Here is a 23,636-nt window from a genome sequence, read left to right as displayed (position 1 = left end):
GGGAGTTGCCTTTTAAGAGCTCAAAGAGGTCAGCGAAACTTCCTGTGCAGGACTTCCACACCTCCACAGCTACCAAGGAGTCAAACAATGCAGAAGCACCCAGCATAGGCCAGTAGAGCCATGAGCACAATCACCAAAACCATCATTTCTCCTTTTGCTAAGAGAGGCCTTTCACACTTTGTATTTGTGTGTGTGTGTGTGTTAGGGGCTGGTATCAATTTAATGCAAATCTGAATCTTTTAAAGTTTAACAGGCCTCACATAAAGTTTTGCTGACATAATGAAGTCAATACGGATTTTTAAATGTCAGATTAGATCTCTGGAGAAGGAAAAATAAAGCTACTTGTCCATTCCCTTGCCCCAGGAAGAAATGAAGACACCTTTAAGATATTATCTGATCTAAGGCTCTCCAGTAGTCAAGAAATAAAACCAAGCTGGGCATGGAGGCACATGCCTATAATTCCAGTGATTAGGGAGGCCAAGGCAGGAGGGATTATAAATTTGAGACCAGTCTGGGCAACGGAATGAGAATTGTTTCAAAATAAAACATAAAAAAAGAGCTTAGGGATATAGCTCAGTGGTGATGCACCTGTGGTTCAATGCCTAGTACTGCAAAAAATGAATGAATAAATAAAGTGGGGGTGGGGAGTGAGTCCAGGGATGTAGCTCAGTGGTGGAGCCCTTCTGGGTTCAATATCCAGTTCTACAAAAATGAAAAAAAAGAAAAAAAGAAAACCAGAGTTGTCTATGTCCATGGTCACTGCAGTAGCATCTGCAATTCAGCAATGTATCTGAGGGGACTACATTACCTTTGGATAAAAGCATAGCAAAACTGCAGCACGGGTATATCCACAAGGGGCGACTTCTGAAAGTTAAAGCAAAACCAATTACTCCAAGTTGGGAGGAAAGAAGACTGATTATCAAAGAACCCAAATCAAAGAGAAATAGCTCTGCATCCAAACAAAAAACAGATTTTAGCCGAAAAATCTTTCAGATAAAACAAGACACACCATAGTAAAATTTGGCATTTTAGTTGAATCTCCCCGAACAGAAAGCTGGGCCAGTGTTGACCCTCATAAATCCACTTGCTTACCTACAGACAGGGGACCAGAGCAATTCCACCTCTTAGCTACACAGATTCCCACAAAACCAGTGCACAGCCTCCCCAAGTGGCTGAACTCCTTTGTGGCTTTGAAACACATTCCGCGCTGCCCCCCACCCCCCACTGGCTTCTTCATAAAAGGTTATTTGTAGAAGCTGAGCTAAGGAACTAAATAAAATGTAGTTTGGGTTTGGAATGCTAAAAACCAGTCTGCCATCGACTTCCTACTAAGGCCTGGACAAAACAGGAAGTTGCCAATATCTGTAGACATTCAAGTAATGCGAGGGAACAAAACCCACAAGTGCCCACTCTGTCTGGGCAAGCCACCACAGGGCCCTCTCCTATATACTTCCTATGCTTCTGCCACCATAGAGGCAGGGCAGGCATGGGCCACCCTCAGGGAGTGTCATTTCCTGACACCCACCACTTGCTCAGTCCTAAATCCCAGCAGGCCGAGGATGTGCTTGCCTCTCCATCCCTGCTCCTCTCTGATCTACGTTGCTGCTTTAATATTCATGTACAGGAGTGAACAGCAGGGCTGGGGATATAGCTCAGCTGGTAGAGTGGTTGCCTGGCATGCGCAAGGCCCTAGGTTCAATCCCCAGCACAACAACAACAACAAAAAGTGACCGGCAACAGGGGGACCATATGTTCTCGGAGATGCTGGGCCAGAGCTCCGGCAAACACTGTGGAAGTTATCTTGGGTTCTTGTACATCCTTATCACTTGGCTGGTGCCATAACCAGGCCTCTCAGTGTTAAATTTTAGGTGGGCTTCTCTTCTTTCCTCACTTATTTTCCAACCTAGAACATCAGGGTTAGAATGGGGACCAAGGGCAGGAACCCTTTTGCACAGCTTAGGATCCCCACCAGGCAATGCACAGAGTTGACTTTCCACAGATGTTGGAAAGGATGAGGTCCCTGAGCATAGGACGGGCTCACAGCCCACAGAAGCCAGGCCCTCGGCCCAGGTGTTTCTATGGAGGGGTGTCCTGTGCTACATGTGAGAGGCCCTTCCAGAGAAGACGAGGGCAGGACAACCACGCACGAGATCTCCAGCCCCCCGCAGCATGTCTATAAATACTGCTGAAGATAAGATCATCTGCAGTCATCTCTCACTATGGGGTAAAGATGATGGTGACTGAGAATAATTTTATGATTCTCAAATGATTTAGCTTTTGCTCACCAGCTTTTGAGGTAGGAGAGATGAAAGAAAAACATAGGTGGAAGGAGACTAAAGAAGGACAAGAACATATAACTTTAATCTAAAGCCTTGAGCTGAAGCTCCATATGCCTCTCCTCCCAAGTCGGCTCTTGCCCAGGCCTGTCTGAAAATAAAACAACAAAAAGGACAGGGTACGTAGCTCAGTGGTGAGGCCTGGGCCCTGGGCCCTATCCCAAATACTGCCAAACAACAAAAGAACTTCAGCATAGGGAATTTCCTCCAATCCCCACACTAGGAGGCTTGGGCAAATGCAAACACACACAGCATAGTTTCTACCAGTACCCTGGAATGAGAGCCCTAGTCACCACCCTGCTCCAAGTCCCTGCCTGGAAAGCTCAAGGCCACCAGAGGAATTCACCTGCTCCTGTCCACACCTGACTGTAGGCTCCTTACATCCTTTTCTTAGAACATTTTATTTATAAAAATAGTTCGTAATTATGAATATTCCTTCTGTCCCTTTGAGGTGCCCATGTAACTCCTCCAATGCAGGAGTTCTTTCTCAAGGACCTCAGAGCCATCCCTTTGAAGAATAATGACAAAAAAGTCCAGGTCTTGTCTCCCAGTCTCTGGTAAGGTAGGAGCCTACCCACCCTGAGCAGCCATCAGCAAACCCAGCAGCCCTCATCCGCCAGCTGCCCAGTTCTACGTGGTATTCTGTACCTTCCCACCTTCCCCGACTCTGCCGGAGCCCCTGCTTGTCGCTCACCCTACCTGCTGCTCTCCTTTAGTCCTTGCTGCACAAATCCTAATGAAGCCCAAACCCTTCCCCTACAGGAGCAGTATTCCTGGGCTTCTCACCTCGTCCCCTTTGATCTGCAGTGGCCTCTTCACCACCTCCTTCACCAGGTGCAGCACTGTGTCCGTCTGCAGGGTGCTGAGCGCACAGATCAAGTCCACAAGGGTGAGCTGGGATGCACTTGCCACTGGGACTATCTGCAGAGAAAAAAAGAATTCCTTGAAAGTTTGAGAAAAAACAAAAATAAATGACACACAAAATGTATGTTAGGGTAGCTGTTCCCAGAGAGAGAAATTTGCTTTAATTATTTGAACAAATATTTCCTATTTGTTTCCTATTTTGGGTAAAGGGCTTCATTTGTGGGACTAGAGTGAGTTAAGCAATAGCCACAGAAATATAAATCAGGGATAAAAGCTGCAGTGGATGCTGGAGTAATACTGTTATGTCTGAAATGAGAAAGTATTTTAGGGGCTGAGGGTGTGGGGAAACGGACTGAATTTTCCCCCCACAAACTGAAATTGAGAATGGCTTCCTTATGCTGGGAAGAGGAATGGAGGCTATGACCCTCTCTCAGTTCTTTTTCCAATCTAACCCTCCATCTCTTACAGCCTGTCTTTTGGTATTGTAAGTTTTAAAGAACCCCTGGTGGGGTTGGGGTTGTGGCTCAGCGGTAGAGTCCTCGCCTAGTGCATGCAAGGCCCTGGGTTTGATCCTCAGCACCATATAAAAGATAAATAAAATAAAAATATTTTTAAAAACTAAAAAAAAAAAAAAAAGAACCCCTTGGTAATACTTTCTCTTCTCCTCAGTTAAAAAGATAACGTGTTTATCTAAAAGGGTGACATAAGCAGAGGCCTGAAATCCCAGGGGCTCGGGAGGCTGAGGCAGGAGGACTGCATGTTCAAAGCCAGCTTCAGCAATTTAGCAAGGCCCTAAGCAACTTGTTGAGATCCTGTCTTAAAATAAAAAAAATTTAAAAAGGGCTGGGGATGTGGCTCAGTGGTTAAGCACCCCTGGGTTCAATCTCTGGTACTAAATAAATAAAATAAAAGGGCAATATAGGTGCCAACCTCCAGGAAGTCCTGGTTCTTCTGATATGCTAAAGAACCTGTGAAGCATCCCACAGGTGCTATGGAGGGTGACCTGGGGACCCAACACCTGGCTCTTCCTCAGAGCAGGAGCCTGCCCTGACCATGGAGCCAGGAACACTGTGGGGTTTCCAGCGTAGGCCTTCCTCTCTGAGGGAGGTCCCAGGTAGAACAAGGAATGTGCTGACCTTTTAGAAGGAGGTAAACCGAGTCCTGGAGGACTACACGACCCATGAGTTCACGGACAAAATGCATAAGGAATGACAGCGTCGTTTTTCTTTACTGTTGTGGACAAGTGATATTTTTACACATTAAAAAAGTGGTGATGCCAGGTGCAGTGGCACATGCCTATAATCCCAGCAATTCAGGAAGCTGAGGCAGGAGGATCACTGGTTCAAAGCCAGCCTCAGCAGATAGGCACTTAGCAACTCAGCAAGACCCTGTCTCTATTAAAAAAAAAAAAAAAAGGGCTGAGGACATGGTTCAGTGGTTAAACACCCCTGGGTTCAATCCCTGGTACCAAAAAAAAAAAAAAAAAAAGTGGTGACCTGTAACTAGCACCAAGGAATAAATAACCCACAGCAGCCTTCATAGGAGGGCAATGAGCCATTTCTTAAGCCAGGTGGCAGGTTCATGGGTGGTTTTTAAATTCCATAAAATGTACCTGTTATGGAGAGTTGAAGGGGACTATTAGAGAATAGGTCAGGGGACCAGGAGGGTAGGGAGAGGAGGGTGGGGGGCAGGGCTAGGACATGATCAAAGTATGTGCATGTAGGATCCTGCTACAGTGAACCTTGTTATTTCATATAATTAATATGCACTGATAAAAAAGGACATGTTGTCCACACCATTGTAGGTATATCAGAAAGCAGAAGGCAGAGGTGGGCTCCCCCCACCCCAAACCCATATTGAAATGTGGCTGTATTAACTGAGGCATTTAAAAGGGTGAAGTTAACTCAATGGTTTTCCCATTTGACATGCAACATCACCTGTGATTCCAACCCCCCAGCGTTTCTTCCTTGTTTTCTTTTTTTCTTTTTTTTTTTTTGGTATTGGGGATCAAACTCAGGGGCACTCTATCACTAAGCTATCTCCCCAGCCCTCTTTATTTTAAGACAGGGTCTCCCTAAATTGCCCATACTGGCCTTGAACTTGAGGTCCTCCTGCCTCAGCCTGAGTGGCTGGGAGTACAGGTGTGTACACCATGCCCAGCCTCAGGTGCTTCCTTGTGCAGTAAGTGTACCCCTCCCACCACTCACCCTACCTTTGTCTTACTGTGCCGCTGAGCCTTCTTTCTGCTCCACACAGCTGCAACTGCTGCTATCAGCTGAACCCCAAGGGGGGCAGTCAAGGGGTTTAAGAAGTCCAAAATCTTCTGTCTTATGGTCTAGAAAATAGAAAACAAAATGATTGCAGAAAAATATCAGGGCTCTCATGTAAGATACATTTGGCCACCACCTACTGTAAGCACAGAGAGCAGGACCTGTCACATTAGTGTCCCAATACCATCCTGAGACACTTCATAGCTGGTGGATCCCAGGAAGAGGAAGGTCAGGAGTCCCCCTCCAAGAAGTTGGGTGTGTGATGGGGGTGTGCCTCCCACGCAGGCTCAATGCTTGGCCAGGGTGGAGGGCACAGTCAGCTGCGTTAAGCTGAGGTGATCAGAGTCTCAGGAGATGATGTCTATGGCCCCCAGCTGTGAGCAGAGTGCCATCTTATTTTTATTTTTTATGTTGCTAGGGATGGAATCCAGGGCCCTGCACATGTTAGGCAAGGGTTTCACCATTGAGCCATACCCCATCCCTGGATGAGTCTTGAAGAAGTCATGCAAAACTTCCAGAGTCAGGGAGAGGAACCCAGGAGGCCCGGCCATCGCTTTGCACCTAGGAACCGTGGCCTGAGCGGGCCTCCTGCAGCTGGGGCTGGCTTATGGCCATGTGGAAAGCTGACTTTCCATTAAGAACTATTTAACCAATGTATTATTAAAACAGTTTAAAATACACTGTTCCTGGCTCTGGATGTCACCCAGCTCTCTCCCTTTGGTCCTTGTGGATTTTCTGCTCCTCGGCTGTTTCTTGCTTTGCAGACTCAGAGTTCCCAGGCCTGAAATGCTCCACTCTCGCTAACTCCTCCTACCTGGAGTCTGCTTAGCCTCTGCCAGGTAACTTCAGACCAAGTCCAGTTCCTGTTACACGCTGTCACAGCAGCCTGTCTCTCCTTGAAGCGGCTTCCCCTCATCATTGGTCCTCGTCTTTGCCACAAGGGCAGGGGCCTCGTGTCTCCTCCACGTGCATAACAGGGCCTGGCACACGTCAGCAGGCATAGGAATGACTGCTGGGTGCTGTGAACTTACTCCCCATATTTATTTCACATCAGACACAACTGAACCTGAACAGAGGTGTCCTCTCCATTCTAGCAGGTTTCCTCTCTAGAGAGATAACTGGGAGTCCCAGTCCACTGCCCTGGGGGCTTCGGGGAGGGTGAGAGCGAGTGTTCAATAAGCACTCCCCATTACTATCATTAATCTTTCTACCCACGGGACAGAACACTAACCATAACCTTGTCTCACAGACGAAGAAATAGGCTCAGACAGGCCCAGTGCAAAGGGTTTTTTGAAACTTTTTAGGGCAGGTTCCTTGGTAGCTTGAACTACATCAGAATTCCCCTGCAGGGCAGCCTTGTAACCAACAGAACATTCTGGATCCTGTGCTTCATTGCACCTAAATGAAGGAATGCAGGATGGAAGAACCCGAGTGCTGTGTGTAAGGAGAGGCCACGTGTGGCTTCTGGGGCACTGGACTGACAGCAGCTGCAGCAGGCAATTCTAAGCCACTCAACACAGTGCCAGAGGTCGTCAGGGGCCAGGACCTGTGCCCAGAAGGAGAAGCGAAAACCCAGGGAGATGTTCTGGGTTGTGTGCTGCCAATTTAATTTAAAAAGACTCCAAGGTGACCTGATGTGCCATGTTTCAAAGGTACTGCTAAGAGCTGAGCACAGAAGGAAGCAGTGTTTTAGCAGAAATTCCCTAGAGGCTCACTGAGTACTTGAATACCCTTGAAGCCATTTATGCTGCCTTGTTTCATGCATATTCACAAATGAACAAAGTGGAGCTGCCCACTTCCGACTTCCACCTGGGATCTACTGGCATTATCTGTGTTCGCCTTCCTATACATAAGAATTCTTTTGTGGGCCAATACAAGACAAAGTAAGTGATGGCAGAGAAAGGCCTTTCTCACTTTGGTGGTTTTAAAGTAAACAGAAGAGGATCCTTTTGTGGCTCCCAGGAGATCCACAGGTCTCTTTTGAGTCTCCTCCTTTCTGAGAACATTCCAGAGAAGGGCCATGGTGTTCACGATGCGAGGCAGCTCTTCCAAAATGGCATTCCTGGCATTTCTCAAGCTGGCAGGATCGCTGGCGGCAGAGGTCTGAGAGTCAGAAGGGAAATTGAGATGAGACTCAGCCCAGCAGTGATGTTTGCCTTTTCCTGGGGCAGTGGTGCCTTGGGGTTGGTGGGCCCCTGGCCCCCTCCAGGCAGTGTGATTCCCGCAACCAGACAACACTTGGCTTCTTTCAAAGAGAGACAGCTGGGAGGCCAACCCTACAAATGACACACTTCAAATCATTCAACCAAAGCACCGGATGTTGTCTAGGATTTAATCCCAGTGAGGGCCAAAACAGCTACAACGTCTTACCCTCAGATTTCAAGAACACCATGACAGCAAGTAAAAGATGCGTTTAAAACAAAACAAAACAAAACAAAACAAAACACACATTTGTAAATTTAAAATCAATCTTTAAAGCTTTACGCTTTATCCCATATGGTAACTGCTGGGACAGCGGGAAAGGGTTGAAGGAGCCCGTGCATGGGGGTCCCTAGCCACATCATCTACATAGCAACACACTACATGTTTGCATGATGTACATGCATGCATTTGCCCACACATTTGTACCACATGCAAGCATTTGCATACATGTTTGCGTCACACATAATTTGCATACAGATGCATGACTTCATGTGTACATTACTCACATACGTTTAACTTACTCCAAATAATCATAACATGATGAAGACAAAGCAACATGTGAAAACTGCCTTGAATTTAGGGTGGGAAATGTACCTTTTTGCTCTGGTTGGGTTGTTCCAAAAGACAAAAATGACTAATGGTTGTCAGACCTTCCAAAAGCGTGAGTGGATAATCCGGAGAAATGTTTTCCTTCTTGGAGGTTGTGCTTTGGTGAAGAAACAAGAACTGGTTTTGAGAATTTTTGAGAATAAGGCCATAAAGGTTTGTAACCCTACATACAAATGCTATGGGCCAGGCTCTATGGGCAGTGACCACACAGACTCCATTTTACCTTGGGACTCCACATCATGTAAGAATGCTTCTCCCTGGGAAAGCCCCGCCTCTGTACCCATTAATAATTACCTGCATAACACACTTGGCAACAAAAAACAGCAATTCTTATACAATGTAAAATTGTTCTCCTTGGTTTCCACTTTTCTTGGGCAATGTATCTTGTCAGAGATCACTGTCTAGATCTTAGTAACCATTCTCTAATGTATACTGAACTAGGGTCATTTTGACCCCCTTCTCTCTGTTTGCTTGCTGCTATGCAGACCTGGAAAGTCCTGTGGGAGTGGGAAATACCAATGTACCCACTGCATTGTCTCACTAACTGCCCAATTCAGCTTCTGTACCTATTGCTTGTAGCTACATCAACCCAGATGTAGTTTTTGCCTTTAAATATCCTAAAATGCTCAGGCTTGGGGCTGTTCCTTGCAGAGATAGTCATGGGTCCTGCAGGGGGCAGTCACCAGCCAGCCGGCTAAGTAAAGACTCTTCAATTTGGATAAAACTGGGACTTGAGGGCTGGGTGGTTTGTGGCTCAGCAGTGGTAGAGCAATTGTCTCGAATGCATGAGGCATTGGGTTCAATCCTCAGCACCACAAAAAAGTAAGTAAATAAATAAAGATATTGTGTCCATCTACAAATAAAAAAATTATAAAAAAAAAAAACCAAACAAACCAAAAAACCGGTACTTGGTGTATTTTCTGAGCCACCTTCCCCACAATAAACAAAGCAGCCAGAGAGCTCTCACAATGAAAGACCATCATAGGAATGATATGCGTTTTGGTGCTATTTTATATTCAGTTATTGGGGAAATGGTTTAAGGTGTCTTAGGGTTTCTGTGAAGACGACTCATGTTTTTATTTCTGTTTTGCAAAAATGACAGTAAATGACTTGCTGGCAGCACTGAGCTAGCCTGGGAAGCTGTGGGGAATTAAAGGATCTGAACATTCAGTTCTTTGCTATCCCTCTTGACAACACTAAAGGGGTTTGGATTAGACTGTCTTATGCTCCAACTGGCATCCACAGCAAATTGTCCATTACAGAACCGTCATCAGAGTAGTAAGAGGCCTCAGAGTTAAACGTACCTTATGGAGAGCTTCACGGACTCGCTTTCATATTGCTTGACCAGCTCGTCCAAATTTTTGCAAATCTGGACAACAAAGGGTGTTACGGTCCATCCCAGGGACTTTCCAAAGTAAGGCAAGGAATGTGTGACCAGGCTCACCCAGGCAGGGTGCATGCCGTAGCCATAGGCGGGCTGTAGGCCTCTCACCACGGCTGAGACCAGCAGGCCCTGGGAGGTGAGGGGGTGCGGCTGCACATACTGCATGGCACCGATGGCCTGCTGGAAGTTCAGGGCCCTCTGCCACTCCCTGGATAGGGTCGGCTGGCTTTCGGCCTCCTCCTGGCCCTGGCCCAGATGGTGCTCCAGGACGATGAGTGCTTGCAGGAGCTTAAGCAGCTCGATCTGCAGCGGATGTTCGCTCCAGATCTGGTCCTGCCCCAGGTTGATGAGACTCTCCTCAAAGACACTGTCCTCTAGCAGGGCCCTGCCCCGGTCGGTGGCCAGGCCATAGCGCTTCTGGCTGGTGTACATGGACGCTGACAGTGAGAGCAGGACGAACTCCTGGACCTTGCACCTCTGCAGGAGGCTGTGGATGAAGTCCACGTTCTTCCCTTCTGAGGACTTGGCCACTGAGACCAGCTGTGTCATTATTCTAATCAGAACCTCAACGCTTTTGACCTGCACGTCCCGGTTGCCGAGGATGTCTCGGTGGGAGACCTTCAAGTAGCAGGGGTAGTAGGAGCGCAGGAAGCTCAGGCAGAGGTAGGTGAGGAGCTCGATCAGCAGAGAGTGGGGGCACACGTTGGGGGCCTGGGTCTGGAGCTTTCCGTAGAAACTCTGGCCAATGAGGGCCTCCTGGTGGCGCGCGAGTAGGTTGGAGATGAGGTTGAGGTGTGCTGTGGAGCTGGTGTCCATGCTGGTCTTGGACACGGCCTCGATAAACTCCTTTGGATTGGTTTTGAGCACGGCCTCCAACACAGAGAAGGCGTACAGAACCCGCCGGGAGTCATAGGGCTGCAGGTAGAGCAGGATGTGCTTAAACAAGGCCTGCAGTGTCTCCTGCCTCTCCCTCTGCTGCTTCAGCAGCCGAGACGTGGTGAGGGCCTGCAGCTCCAAGTCGGCCTCCTCGTCACTGGAGAAGGACTCTGAGGCCTGGGTCTTGTCCGAGTCTGCCCGCACCAGGCTCAATTTGGCACTGGACTTGAAGCTCTCTGGCTGGAAGGCTGCCAGCAAGGCTGAGCGCTTGGGGTACACCCTGCCCCCCATGGGGATGGGGGCACAGCAGTTCTCCTCATGGCTCAGCTCTTGCGGGTCGTGGGAGGGGGACGAGAAGGTGGATGTGTTCTCGCTGTCCGTGTGGCCAGAGCTTGTATCTGCCGATTCTGTGTGCTCACTGCTGTCTGGGGCACCGGGGCCCATCCTGTCCGGGAGGTCCACGTAGTAGGGCAAGTCTTCATCACTCAGCTCACCTCTGGGAGGGCACTTCTCTGGTTCTTTCTCCACTTCAGCCCAGATGGCTTCTCGATCAACGGTGGTGAACTGGTTGAGGGGGAGCTGTTCTTCAGGGGCTTCCTGAAGCTCGGGTGCCCCACCTGTCCCTTTGAAGGAGGGTTTCTTTCTGATAAACCAGCGATGCAAGTCCTCTGGGAATCACAAAGTGACAAATGGCTTTAGAACATAAGAGTCAGCAATGATAAACTTGTCCTGGGGCAGTTTTTGTCTTAAAATCAGAAAGGTAGATTTTTTTTTTCTTTTGGACCAAGGATTGAACCCAGCCAGGGGCCCTTAACCACTGGGCCACATCCCCAGTCCTTTTTTATATTTTATTTAGAGATAGGGTCTTGCTAAGTTGCTGAGGGCCTTATTAAGTTGCTGAGGCTGGTCTTGAACTTGTGGCCCTCCTGCCTCAGCCTCCCAGCCACTGGGATTATAGGTGTGCGACACCCAGCAGAAAGATCAACATTAATAAAGTCCCCCCATCAAATATACCACCAAAGTCTAGACAGACCAAGGAAAGCAGGCAGTTTTTTTTTGTTTGTTTGTTTGTTTTTTTTTTTTTTAAGTTTAAAGATGGGACAGCATAATAAATTTCAGTTATCACAACTTTTGGGGGAAGACAATCTGAAAAAAATACTATGATTTTGTCCCAGGAAGTCCCTTTCCAGAAATGTATCCTACAGAAATATTGGCAAAACTATGAGGATAAGGGTGTTCTGTGAAATGTCTTGTGTGAAGATACGCTGGACTGCAAGCTGAAGACCCACAGAGAAGGGCTCACTGAACATATCGGGTACATGCACGCAACAGACCACTGTTCCCAGTCAGGTACAGTGGCACACACCTGTAATTCCAGTAGCTCGAGGCCAGCCTCAGCAACCTAGCAAGGCTCTCAGCAACTGAGCAAGACCCTGTCCCAAAAAGTAAAAGGGGGAGCTATGGTTGTGGCTCAGTGGTAGAGCACTTGCCTGGCCTGTGTGAGGCACTGGGTTTGATTCTCGGCACTGCATATAAATAAATGAATAAAATAAAGTTCTGTCAACATCTACAAAATTTTTTTTTAAATAAATAAAAGATAAAAAGGGATGGGGATGTGGCTCAGTGGTTGAGCAACCTTGGATTCACTCCCCAGTACTAAAAGAAAAAAGAAAAACAATACATTCCCCTTTTTAATTAAAATATTTTTCAGGGCTAGGGATTGACACAGGCCCTTGCACAAGGTAGGCAAGCACTCTAACACTGAGCTTCATCCCCAGCCCCTAAAACATTCATTTACATGTGCTCAGAGGAGCAATGTGTAGGACACATAGAGGAAGAATCAAGATGCAGAACACTCTGTGAAAGAGCCTTTGGGGAGAGCATCTGTAAGAGTGAGAGAGACTGAAGAGGATCTGCCTCACCTTCATCAGAACCAGCTCTAGGGACTGGTACTACCAGGGATTTCCATTCATGCCTTTACTTCCTCATTAATTCTAATTTAAAAAATAAGCACAATAGCACTTCTTAATCAGAAAATATAGAGTACTTCTAAATATTCAATTCTCTTTGAAAAAGATATGGAAAGCCAAAATTATTTGATATTGCTGAAGATTCGTGTGTGGGTATGTGGTACTGGGGATGGAACCCAGGGCTTTGCCCATGCTAGTCAGGTGCTCTACCATTAAGCTACAGCCTCAGTGCTTTTTTTTTTTTTTTTTTTTTTTAAGTACAGAGGACTGAACCCAGGAATGCTTTACCACTGAGCCACATCCCCAGTCCTTTCTATTTTTTGAGTCAAGTTCTCTCTAAATTGCTGAGGCTGGCCTGGAACCTGCAATCCTGCTGCAGCCTCCCAAGTCACTTGGATTACAGCTGTGTGCCGGCCACCACACCCAGCCTGGTGCCAAACATTTTTTTTTTTTAAATATTTTTTAGTTGTAAATGGATCTTTTATTTTTATTTATTTATATGTGGTGCTGATGATTGAACCCAGGGCCTCACACATGCCAGGCAAGTGCTCTACCACTGAGCCACAACCCCAGCCCTGCAAACATTTTTATTAAACAGAATTCAACATATCTGTGCCATGAACACTAAGCAAGACTAAGAAAGGAGGAAGGATGAGATAGAAATCCATGAGCCAGTGGAAGTACATAGTAATATTCTAAAAATAGATTTCTACAGGATTATGTAGGTAAGATTGGGGTGGGCAGTGCACTCCTGGTTTCTTTCTTTTTAAATAAAAATATTAGGATTTTTATTGAATTCTTCAAATTACTACTCAACTTTTTTTTTTTTAAGTTGTAGATGGACACAGTATCTTTATTTTGTTTATGTTTATTTGGTGCTGAGGTTTGAACCCAGTGCCTCACACATGCTAGGCAAGTGCTCTGCCACTGAGCCACAACCCACTCATTGGTAGGAGTTTTTAGTCAACCATTCATAATTGACCAAAAAAAGAGATATTTTGTAATACATCACAGGCACGTGGAAAAGAACCCTGCTCTTTGTAAAGGACTTGAATCTGAATAAAATCATGTGGTTTTCAATAAATCTCCACTGGGTTTTCTGGTAATTTTATAAAAATAACCCCATCAGTGTCCGTGAAAAACGTGCTGGCTGGACAGACAGACTTTCTTTCAGTTTACCCGTGACTGCACTCGTCTCGCTATCTGGAATTAACACCGCAGTTGGCAAGGGCTCCATGGGTTTATCATTGAAGACCACCTGCCTCCCAGGTGCTCGTCGCTCTCCTCTGGCGCTCAGTAGTTGAACTTCACGACGGCCTTCCCATAGAAAAACTCTTCCTCTGCATTTGCAAACATTTACATTTGTCCTTCCGGTTGTTCCATCTCTCTTTGGAATTGTTTTTTCCTGCTTCCACAAATGTCTTACTAATCAGAAGTATGAGGAGCACTTCCCACGTGGCTTCTTAGTTTTGTGTGACTCTGCTCGTTCTTTCTGAAACTGCTGGTGCACGAGCAGAGCCATCTGAGGGACATTAATGAATCTTCTGCTTAGGAGAAAGCCTGCAGGCTTGGTGGTGTCCTTTAAAAGCTTGTCCAGCTGTTCAACCAGGCTCTTTTCACAGTTCTTCTCACAGAAGCTTAGAAATAACCCTTTAATTTGTTCAGTACACTGAGTACCCTTTCTTTCAGTTAAATTTAAAAAGGCTATGAAACCAAAAATTTCATCACTATCACATCATCATCTCTGTTTTCTGAAACATTTGTTTGCTAATCACTCTCCCAATATGGCTTTGCTCAATGAAAAGACCTGTTAGCTCTGCAGTGTTCACAGGAGCCGTTAGGAAAAGCTGCTGCAGTAACTTCTGAATTCCGTCATAATCATTATCTGCCAGGAAATAAGCTTCAAATTCTGTATTCACTTCCTTGACAACAACCTCAGCGTCTTCGTCCTCATCCTTGATTTCGTCTTCCCCTTTCTCCTTGTCCGGTGTGGCCTGGAACAATCTGTACTTCTTGTTTCTTCCAGGGAAAGAAAAGACAGAGCAAAGATGTCCAGTTGGATCAGGAGGCAGCAGACCATTCAGGCCCCTGCAGCTGGTTGGCAGAAGACAGAGTAAGGAAGCAGGAGGCCGTGCTGGGAGACTTGCGAAACCCAAACAAGTGTCAAGCCAGAACTTTTCTCTTAAAAAGACAAACACTAAAAAATGGAGTGGACATGAATTGTAGCCAAACTTTTAAGAAGATGCTTAGTTCATACTTTCAGTTTTCCTTTCTTAGACTGTGGAACGATCATAAATGTCTCCTGTTTGAGAAGGCAGCCAGCTTTCCTTTCAAAAGGAAAACCAGAGCTTATAGGTTCAGGCAAAGACCCTGCAGGGACAGGAGGCCACCTCCATGTCGCTCACTCAGGGGAGGGGCTTGTCCTCCCTGAGAAGCACCCCTGGACCAACGGACCCCACAACCAGTGAGCTCCACAAACTGACTCAGGGCTCCAAGCCATCCTTAGAACACTGCAAAGTCTGAATCACAACAAATGAGCAGGTAATATTAGTTACTCTGCATGAAGCACCAACCATTGTAGTTTAACGAACTGGCTAGGTTTCTAAAGATTTCCTTTTCTTTCCTTATTTTAAATTTGTGTTAAAAATGTTTCTGGGGAAAAAAAATAATGTTTCTGAGCCAGGCTCAGTGGCACACGCCTGTGATCCCTGTGACTTGGCAGTCTGAGGCAGGACGATTTCAAGTTTGAAGCCAGCTCTGGCAACGCATTGAAACCCTGTCTCAAACAGTAAAAATAAAAAAGGGCTTGGGATGTAACTCAGTAGTACCATGCTTACCTAGCATGCATGAGGCCCTGGGTTCAATCCTCACTACTACAAAAACAAAGAAGAAAAAGAAGACTCCTCTAAGAGGCCTCTGTAAATTCTGGGTACAACAAGGTGTATTAGGTCTGCCTTTCTGACAGCTGATCAACAGAACTCAACAGCTCCAAGTACCTTAAGAGAACAGTCAGGAAAAAACCCATTTACCTTGTAGTTAAAGGTTCACAGTAAGACGCTTTCATGGATAAAGTATACCTGACCAGGTTATACTTGTACACTTTCAGCCACTCATATCTGGAGGCCACCGAACTATCCTGCTCCCAGAAGCTGGTGGCAGATCTGGCCGAAGTGCTACCTAGTATACGTACACCTCACCTGGCGCCTGGTTGCACAGCCGTGAGTTGGCCAAACAGTGCAAGTGTAGCTCTGGAGGCACCTGATAGGGATCAGCTGGGTGGTAACTGTAAGCAGATAGGATGTGGCTGGAGAAGATGGATCATGGCAGTGGGCATGCCTTTGGGGTGTATATTTTGTCTGTGGTGCAGGGAGCTCTGACCCTCTCTCTGCTTCCCAATTGCCATGTCTTGAGCTGCTTTTCATCTGCACACCTTTCCACCATGATGCTCTGCCTTACTCAGGCCCAGAGCAATGGAGCCAGCAATCTATGGACTGAGACTTTTGAAACTGTGAGCTCCAAGTAACCTTTTCCTCCTCTAGAATTGTTCTTGTCAGGTCTTTTGGTCATAGCAATAAAAAAGCCAACTAAAACACCCACTAACTAGTAAGTAGTTTTAAGTTCTAGTTCCATGGTCTTAAACTGTCAAAGTCCCCAAAAGTTTATAAGGTATTTTCACACTACCTGAATCTAGCAAAACCGTCAAGTGGGTCTAAGTCCCTAAACCGTGACAACAGGCAGCCAAGCCCCTCCCTCCTGTGCCCAGGACCCTGCAAAGCCCACTCACCAGCTGAGTTCTCCTGCTTGAGGCAGTGGATGGAGGTCCTCTGGGTTTTGGGCTGGAGCAGCAGCAGGAGCACAGGCTCAAGGATCCGTGCCACGTCCCCCAGGGACAGTGCACGCACCAGCCAGCCCTGGGCCGCTGCACTAATGGCACCATCCGTGCAGGCCAGGCTGTCCAGCACGACGAACAAGGACCTGCACGCAGAGGTGACACCACCAAGTCCACACCCTGCTGCCCTGCCTGCCAGTCCTGGTGTGCACACTGGGCACTCACTGTCAGCAACAGGGACACCCACCCCAGGAAGCTTCAGCAATCTGGTCACAGACCAGGCAGAGGAGGGCAAGGTGGTGCAACCTCCATTTCCTGTTAGAATGATGCGGGGAGCTCCTAATGCTCTGAAGCCCAAGCCTCACCCCAGTGCTGTGTGCCGGCCTCACAGCCACCACCTCAGAGACAGTGGGGCACTTGAAGAAAGCAAAGTGTAGCAGAATGTGCCTGCAATAAAACTCACTCCTGAAGGTGGTCGGCTGCACCACTGTATGCACAGTGTGGAGAGCGTCCCAGGCGAGGTCTGGACTCTCTGCACCGCCCCAGAAAGTCCTCCCATGGGAGTCAGCTGGAAAAGCTCCACTGGTGACTAAGGCACGCTGAGCTTCCTCATTCCTCCCCAAACCAAGAAAATTCTTCACTGTGCTCACATTTCCAGCTAATTTCCCTCAGAGGACCATGGGCGCCATGGCAGGGCCGATTCACATGCAGGGGTTCAGTTTTCAGCTTCACCCGCCCTACATCCCCAGCAGACCAGGAGCCTCTGAGTCTCCGTGGCACCCACCACCTCACCTATCGAAGGAGCGGTTGTGGGACGTCACTCGGCTGCCTTGGATCTCTCTCGTCAGGTGCCAGATCACAGAAAACCTGAACAGAGCTTCCAACCTTGTTCCCTTGGTCAGAAAAGAAAGGGTGAGGAGCTTGGTGGTATAAACGGATGCTGTTCTCAGCCACGGTGAATCTCGTCTCAATAACAAGTGAGTGCCCTGTCTCCTCCAAGGGACTGTGTTTTCATGCGGCACTTGGCCAGTGGGAGAAGAGAAATTGGCCTCCTCCCTCTTTTCCTGCTGTGTACTGAGCGCACATTCTAGACTCCCCCTGAGCAGGGTCCGGGTCACTCCCGAGAACAGTGGTCCAAGGACTAAGCAGAGTGCTGCTTCCTCACGCCCTGGGGAAGTGCCAGGCTCAGGGCCTTAAGGAACAAGGCTGCACATCAACACTTAACTTCTGAAAGGACAACACATTCCGCAGCTGCCTCTTTTTGCCAACAGCCCAGAAGCCCTCAAGCCCTGCTAGGCAGCTGGTGCGGATCTCCTAGTGGCCTTCACATAGGAGGACACAAATCACATTGTCAGAACTCTAAAGCGGGTGGCTCGAGATCCCAGAGATCCTCCAGGCCCTGAGCTCTGCTCTTGAGTCAGGAGTCCATGGGGCTGGAAAGCCTTTGCTGGGGGTATATGAGTCTGCCTCGGGCAAATAGAGCAGGGTGGCCCAGCAGGGGCCTGGTGGCAGGTTGGGTTGAAGGCTCACCTTATCAGGATCAAGGAGGGCGTGGCAGATGATATCCTCGCAGATGTTGGCTGTTGGGGCCAGGCAGTGCAGCCGGTAGAATAGCTCCACACAGGTGATGTGATGCTCCCGGGTCTCTTTGTTGAGCTGATTCCAAAGCACACGGGCCACCCTCTGGGACAAAGAAAAGGTGGCAGAGACTGCGTGAACACAGGCAACACCGGCTCCTTTCCACCAGCCTATGCCCAGCCCAACATGCTGGCTTTCACTTATGTTTGCTAAATGTTCTAGAATCCTTAACACCCAGATGCACATTACTAACACAAAACAAAGCCAGCACCCACCAGGAGTCCTGCAGCAATAGGGAGCATTATTGGTTAAATTTGGAGGTTTCTGACTGGCTAAAAGCACTGCAGCTCTTAGCTAGATATAAATGTCACGTTCAGGAAGGGAACTGACCAGAGGCGGATCTGAAGTATTGGAGCTTCTCAGTAAACACAAAGACTCAGCTTGTGCCAGCACTTGGCAAGCCAAAACATGCCCTCTAGGGAGCCCAGTGGCTTCGAAGAAGCTATTAGGATGGCCCAGTCTGCAGCTGAACACAGAGTACACCACCCTTGTGGGCAGGCTCCAACCAGTCCCATGCAGCACTGGTGAAGAGTCACAGCTTGCCAGTGCTAACTGACGAGCATGTCCATCCCTTCTCTGCCCAGGAGCCTGCTTCAGTGTCAGTACCCAAATCGCACCCCTAATCCAGCTGTTCATCTCCCTAGTCCTGATCTTAGCTTTTTAAACACAGGGGTCTGCAAGCAGCTGCAGCCCCTTCCCAAGTCCTAAGGACAACAAGTGGAGTTGCCTGACCCAGCGAGGCTGGGTCCCCACTCACAGGAGGGAGTTCTTTCAGGTCATGAAAACAGTTTAGATTTCAGACTGCTCTATCCTAGGCACACTTTAGGTCACATAACATTTTTTTGGTTCATTTATTTCTATTTGACAAAGCTCTTCCTGACACGAATCAATAAATTAACTACTGACTAATTTGAGCCCCTAACCATTACTTTTTTATTTTTTTCTCTAGGGGAAAGTAATTTCCAATGATCAAATTACAATTAAACTTTGAAGACTTTCTAACTAAGCAAAGGAATCCCATCCCCTCCTTCTAGCCCTTATGGCAAATGCATATATAAAAGATTTCTCCTGGGCTGGGGATGTGGCTCAGGCGGTGGTGCGCTCGCCTGGCATGCGTGCAGCCCGGGTTCGATCCTCAGCACCACATACAAAGATGTTGTGTCCTCCGAAAAAACTGAAAAATAAATATTAAAAAATTCTCTCTCTCTCCCCCTCCCTCTTTCTTTAAAAAAAAAAAAGATTTCTTCTGGAATATTCAAAAATATTTATTTTTGAACAAAGATGAAAACAAATACTTAATAATTAGCATACATGTTTAAAAATAAACTTCAAGGAAATTAAACTTTTGTGTAACAATCTAACCCAAATATGTATAAAATAGAAATCTCACTATACTAGTTCCTGAAAATTTTGAGGGGAAATTTTTAAAATTCGCCTAGTACTGGGGAATTAAGCTCAGGGGTACTCTACCACTGAGCTACATCCCCAGCCCTTTTCGTTCCTTTTTTTTTTCAAATATTTTTTAATGTATATTTTTTTAGTTGTAGATGAACACACAATATCTTTATTTATTTTTATGTGGTGCTGAGGATCAAACTCAGTGCTTCATGCATGCGAGGCAAGCACTTTACCCCTGAGCAACAGCTTCAGCCCCTTTTTTGTTTCATTTAAATTTTGGGACAGGGTCTTGCTAAATTGCTGAGGCCAGTCTTGAACTTGCAATCCTCCTGCCTCAGCCTCCTAAGCTCTACCATGCCTGGCGAAGGGAAAGTATCACCTTGAAATAGAAAAGTGTGGAAAACAATGTAACAACCATCTTGTTTGAGTCTCTCTTACTGATTAGCATCTAAAGAAGAGGCAACACAGGCCCAGGATCCATATTTCTTCCAAGGAGATGATCCAGTGGGAGTGGGGCAGGTGCTCCTAAAGGGGCTGGGAAAGGTGTGGTCTCTGCACACCCCAGGAGCCCTGGATGGTGGTGGTGAGCTGAACGGCCAAGAGTCAGTGGGGCAGAGGGCAGAAACTGTCCCTGTCCTCCCTGCTGTCCCAGGTAAGGAGCTGCCCTCTTCCTCCAGAGTGGTGTCTTCTCCTCAGTGGGGGTGCACTGGTGTGGGTGCCCAGCCGTACACAGTAGCATCCCACAACGTCCACTTGAGGACATAACAGACCCACCATTCTTGTGGGTGCCTAGGTCATGCCCTAGTGCTGTGTGGCTACAGTCCCTGAGGGTGAGGCATGGACAGGAGCAGTCAAGGAAAGAGCGAATAGGCATGGGGGAGGGGCCAGGCCCTAGCAGCCAGAGACCAGCCTTGGGTTGGGAGGAGAGGCCCCAACTCACAGATATGGAAGATTAGAAGTCTGGGAGGAGCTTCTTTTTGTCTGTCTGTCTAATCTCTTTTTCTTCTCTTTTTTTGCAGTGCTGGGGATTGACTAGGGTCTTTTTTTTTTTTTTTTGTACCAGGAATTGAAGCCAGGGGCACTTAACCACCAAGCCACATCCCCATCCCTTTTTTATATTTTATTAGATTCAGGTTCTCACTAAGTTGCTGAGGCTGGCTTTGAACTCACGATCCTCCTTTTTTCTTCCCTGTGCTTGCAGGGTAATTATATCGAACTTTCTGATCCAGGCAGGCAGGAACAAGGAAACACTTGCCCAATAACAGCTGCTTACAGTAGTGCTGGTCCTCAATCCAAGTTCAATAGATTCAAGATAGACACTGTGACTCTACTTTGGTAAAAGGGAAAGGAGGATGTGGTATCCAAGTCAAAGAACAAGTGCACACTGGCTCCCCAAAGGCCTGAACTGTGGACAGAGCCCTGCTTCTGAACCAAAGATGAGCCAGAAAAGCAGTTCACAGAGCCCTAGGGATTGTCTTCCTAAAGACACCACCACTAACTGGTGAAGAACAACACTGGGACTATGGAATTATGCTAAGGGCATTCAGGAAATGGAGGAACAGTTATTCAAGAAAATCTCTTATCTTGGTAGAAGCAACAAGAGCCTATGGCACTTGAGCGGATGGGTTCCTTCTCTACTTCCTACCCAGCTCGGCCTGATGGAAACTGGACTATCCACTCCTGGTGGGTGTGACCAAGACAAAGGGGTGCCCTCTAGCTTTGGCTCCGTGGCGAGGGCTTCTGCATCTCCCAGGGACAGCAGGTCGCCACCATGTTGTCTTCCCACTCCTTTGCTTAGCAGAGGGCCACTCCAAGTGGGGGCAGAGGAGGGGTCCCAGCACCCTGCCTCCATCCAGCCCCAATTCATTGACAGAGGCTCCTCCCAGGCACTGCAGGCCAAGCTGCTCTTACTGTAGCTTGCCCAATAGAGCCAGAAACGATGCCAGGAGCTTGGGATACAGACAGACAAGGCAGCCTTGGATCTCAGCAAACCTCTGGGTGCCCCTGGAGTTGCACGCTCCTTACCCTGGGCAGTCACTGCGTTCTTAGGGAGGACCTTAGGTGAATGATTCAGAGAGACGCCCACTCACCCTTCACCACCCTCTTCCTAGTGGGAAGTACCTGATAAAAGTCTGTTTTTTCTGCGATGATTTTCAATATGCCTGGGGCAATGGGAGGCAATGTCACCATCTGTAGCTTGCCAAAGAATGGGTTGTGCCCAGAGCTTTTGTAGCGTTTCATCTTGTCTTCAATGACAAGAGCGAGGGACTGGGAATGGTTTATCACTTCCAGCAGGGTGGAGATGGCCACGTTCTGGAGGTAGCAATCACTCACACAGCAGCAGATGGTCATGAGGGATTTCAGCCACGATGGGAAGCTGGAATCGCTGGCTCCTGAAAGGAAGGCAGCCAGAGAGGACAGAAACAAGCAGATCCAGGTGAGATTGGTTTCTAATCCACAAATTCTACGGCATCCTGGGTCCAGCAGTAACTGGAGAGTCACCTGGACAGCAGTGTGCCAACCTGGGGGTGTGACGCTTACTTGGAAATAGGGCCTGTACAGATGTAACCACGTTAAGACGAGGTCATCAAGGTGTCCTTTATAGAGGAAGAGGCCACATGAGGAGACACGAGGAGATCGCCAGGTGAGGGTAGAGGCAGAGACTGGAGAGAGGCAGCCACTAGCTCAGGAAGGCCAAGGTTGCTCTGGGAAGATGCAAGGCAGGTTCAACCCAGAATCTCAGGGTGCATGGCCCAGGGAACACCTTGACTTTGGACCTCTGGCCTCTTGGACTATGAAACAGTAAGTTTCTATTATTGATGTCACCCAGCTGTGGCCCTTTGTTATAGTGCCCATGCAAGCCATACATAAATCTCTAACAACAGGTATCATGGAATGGTCTGCTTACTATGACTGGGCACGGTTAATGTGATAGATCTTTTGACGGGCTGTTCCAGACATTCAAATTTTAAAAACATAGACCCAGCCCTTATCAACTTGTTATATAATGACACATAAACTAAAAATGTATACAACTTCAATCCCCAGCATCAGACAAACATAAAACTATATACACCTGATTACAAAATAAGGAGGGAAACAACTGTGGCGGATATAGGCTAAGCATCACTTATCCAAAAGGTCTGGGACCAGAAGTGCTTCAGGTTTTAGATTTTAGGATTTCTGGAATATTTGCATAGCCTTAACTGATTGAGCATCACTAATCCAAAATGCTTCAAAATCATGTGTCAGTCTCAAAAAAATTTGGATCTCGGGTTGGGATGCCCCAGCACAGTCCCTTCTTGGCTGACACACTTTTAGCTGGTCTGTAAGCATCAGCCACCTCAGTTACAGCATCCTCAACATCAGGCTCCCTGCCTCCCTCTCACCTGGAAGCTGGAAGAGAGTTTCATAGAGCTGCTCTGTCTCCTCCTCAGACAGGTAGACAGGGAAGGTGGCACAGTCCAGCAGCAGGTGGCAGGCGGCCGCAAAGGCCTCCCTGCAGTCCTCCTTGGAGCCCTCCAGATGGATGACCACCTGGTCAACATCCCATTCTCCTCCTGTTTTTCTGCCAGGGCTACTGGGCAAGGATGACGGCGATTCTGAACTTTTTGTCTTGAATGGAGACCCACGTACGGTGAATAGGTCTGAAAGCATCTGCTTAAACTGGGGCACAGTGAGGGGCTTGGCCTCCCATGAGTTCTTCCTGCCCGTGTCGTCACCCACCGTGCTCTGGGGCCCGCCTTTTGCCCTCTGCCCTGCAGGCTCTTCAGACTTGCTTTCTTCCCCAGACGTGGTCAGTGGTACTGTAAAGATGTTCCTGCTGGCAAAGTTGGCAATCAGCTCCTGGATGCAAAGGAATGTCCTCTGCATGCTCCCACCCTTCTTCCAAATGTCATCTCTTTCAGGAGAAACTCGAGGGACTCTCAAATGCTCAGAAAGCTCTGGGGATGAGGCACTGAGCCCGATTCCGCTGTCCTCAGATTTCAATGGGGGAAAGGAAGCGTCTTCATCCACCGGAACCACTGCCTTTGTTTCCACAGTGATTTCGCCTTTTACTGGACTCTGCAAAAGATGAAAAACACCGTTGTATTGTGAGCATCACTTAAGACCACCTGTGGTGGTCAGTGAATCAAGTGTCAGACGAATCAGACAAACAGTGAATGTGTTTCAAACCTCTTTTTCCAAAACATAACTCTTGCAACAAAAGAGTCCCCTGTAAAAGTGTGTAATAAGAGGGCAGGGGAGGGCAGGGGAGGA

General features: G+C 47.7%; 1 protein-coding gene and 1 pseudogene across 1 annotated transcript in view; both read right to left on the bottom strand.

Annotated features, from left to right (window-relative positions):
* The window catches only part of Dop1b (DOP1 leucine zipper like protein B), a 104,539-nt gene that overhangs the window by 30,963 nt on the left and 49,940 nt on the right, over window positions 1-23,636 (bottom strand). Inside the window, exons 14-24 of the mRNA XM_077795051.1 lie at window positions 22,766-23,441; window positions 21,498-21,769; window positions 17,871-18,023; window positions 17,133-17,233; window positions 16,296-16,486; window positions 9,586-11,209; window positions 8,267-8,378; window positions 7,385-7,573; window positions 5,413-5,535; window positions 3,123-3,257; window positions 809-864 (exon numbers count right to left, since the gene is read on the bottom strand). Of these exons, the coding sequence (XP_077651177.1) occupies window positions 809-864; window positions 3,123-3,257; window positions 5,413-5,535; window positions 7,385-7,573; window positions 8,267-8,378; window positions 9,586-11,209; window positions 16,296-16,486; window positions 17,133-17,233; window positions 17,871-18,023; window positions 21,498-21,769; window positions 22,766-23,441 (3,632 nt within the window). The remainder of the gene's footprint in view (window positions 1-808; window positions 865-3,122; window positions 3,258-5,412; window positions 5,536-7,384; window positions 7,574-8,266; window positions 8,379-9,585; window positions 11,210-16,295; window positions 16,487-17,132; window positions 17,234-17,870; window positions 18,024-21,497; window positions 21,770-22,765; window positions 23,442-23,636) is intronic.
* Window positions 13,620-15,952, bottom strand: LOC113175982 (BRCA2 and CDKN1A-interacting protein pseudogene; annotated as a pseudogene).

The sequence above is a fragment of the Urocitellus parryii genome, chromosome 2 (assembly GCF_045843805.1).
Source record: "Urocitellus parryii isolate mUroPar1 chromosome 2, mUroPar1.hap1, whole genome shotgun sequence".
Lineage (NCBI taxonomy): Eukaryota > Metazoa > Chordata > Mammalia > Rodentia > Sciuridae > Urocitellus > Urocitellus parryii.
This window is presented reverse-complemented; position numbering and strand designations above follow the sequence as displayed.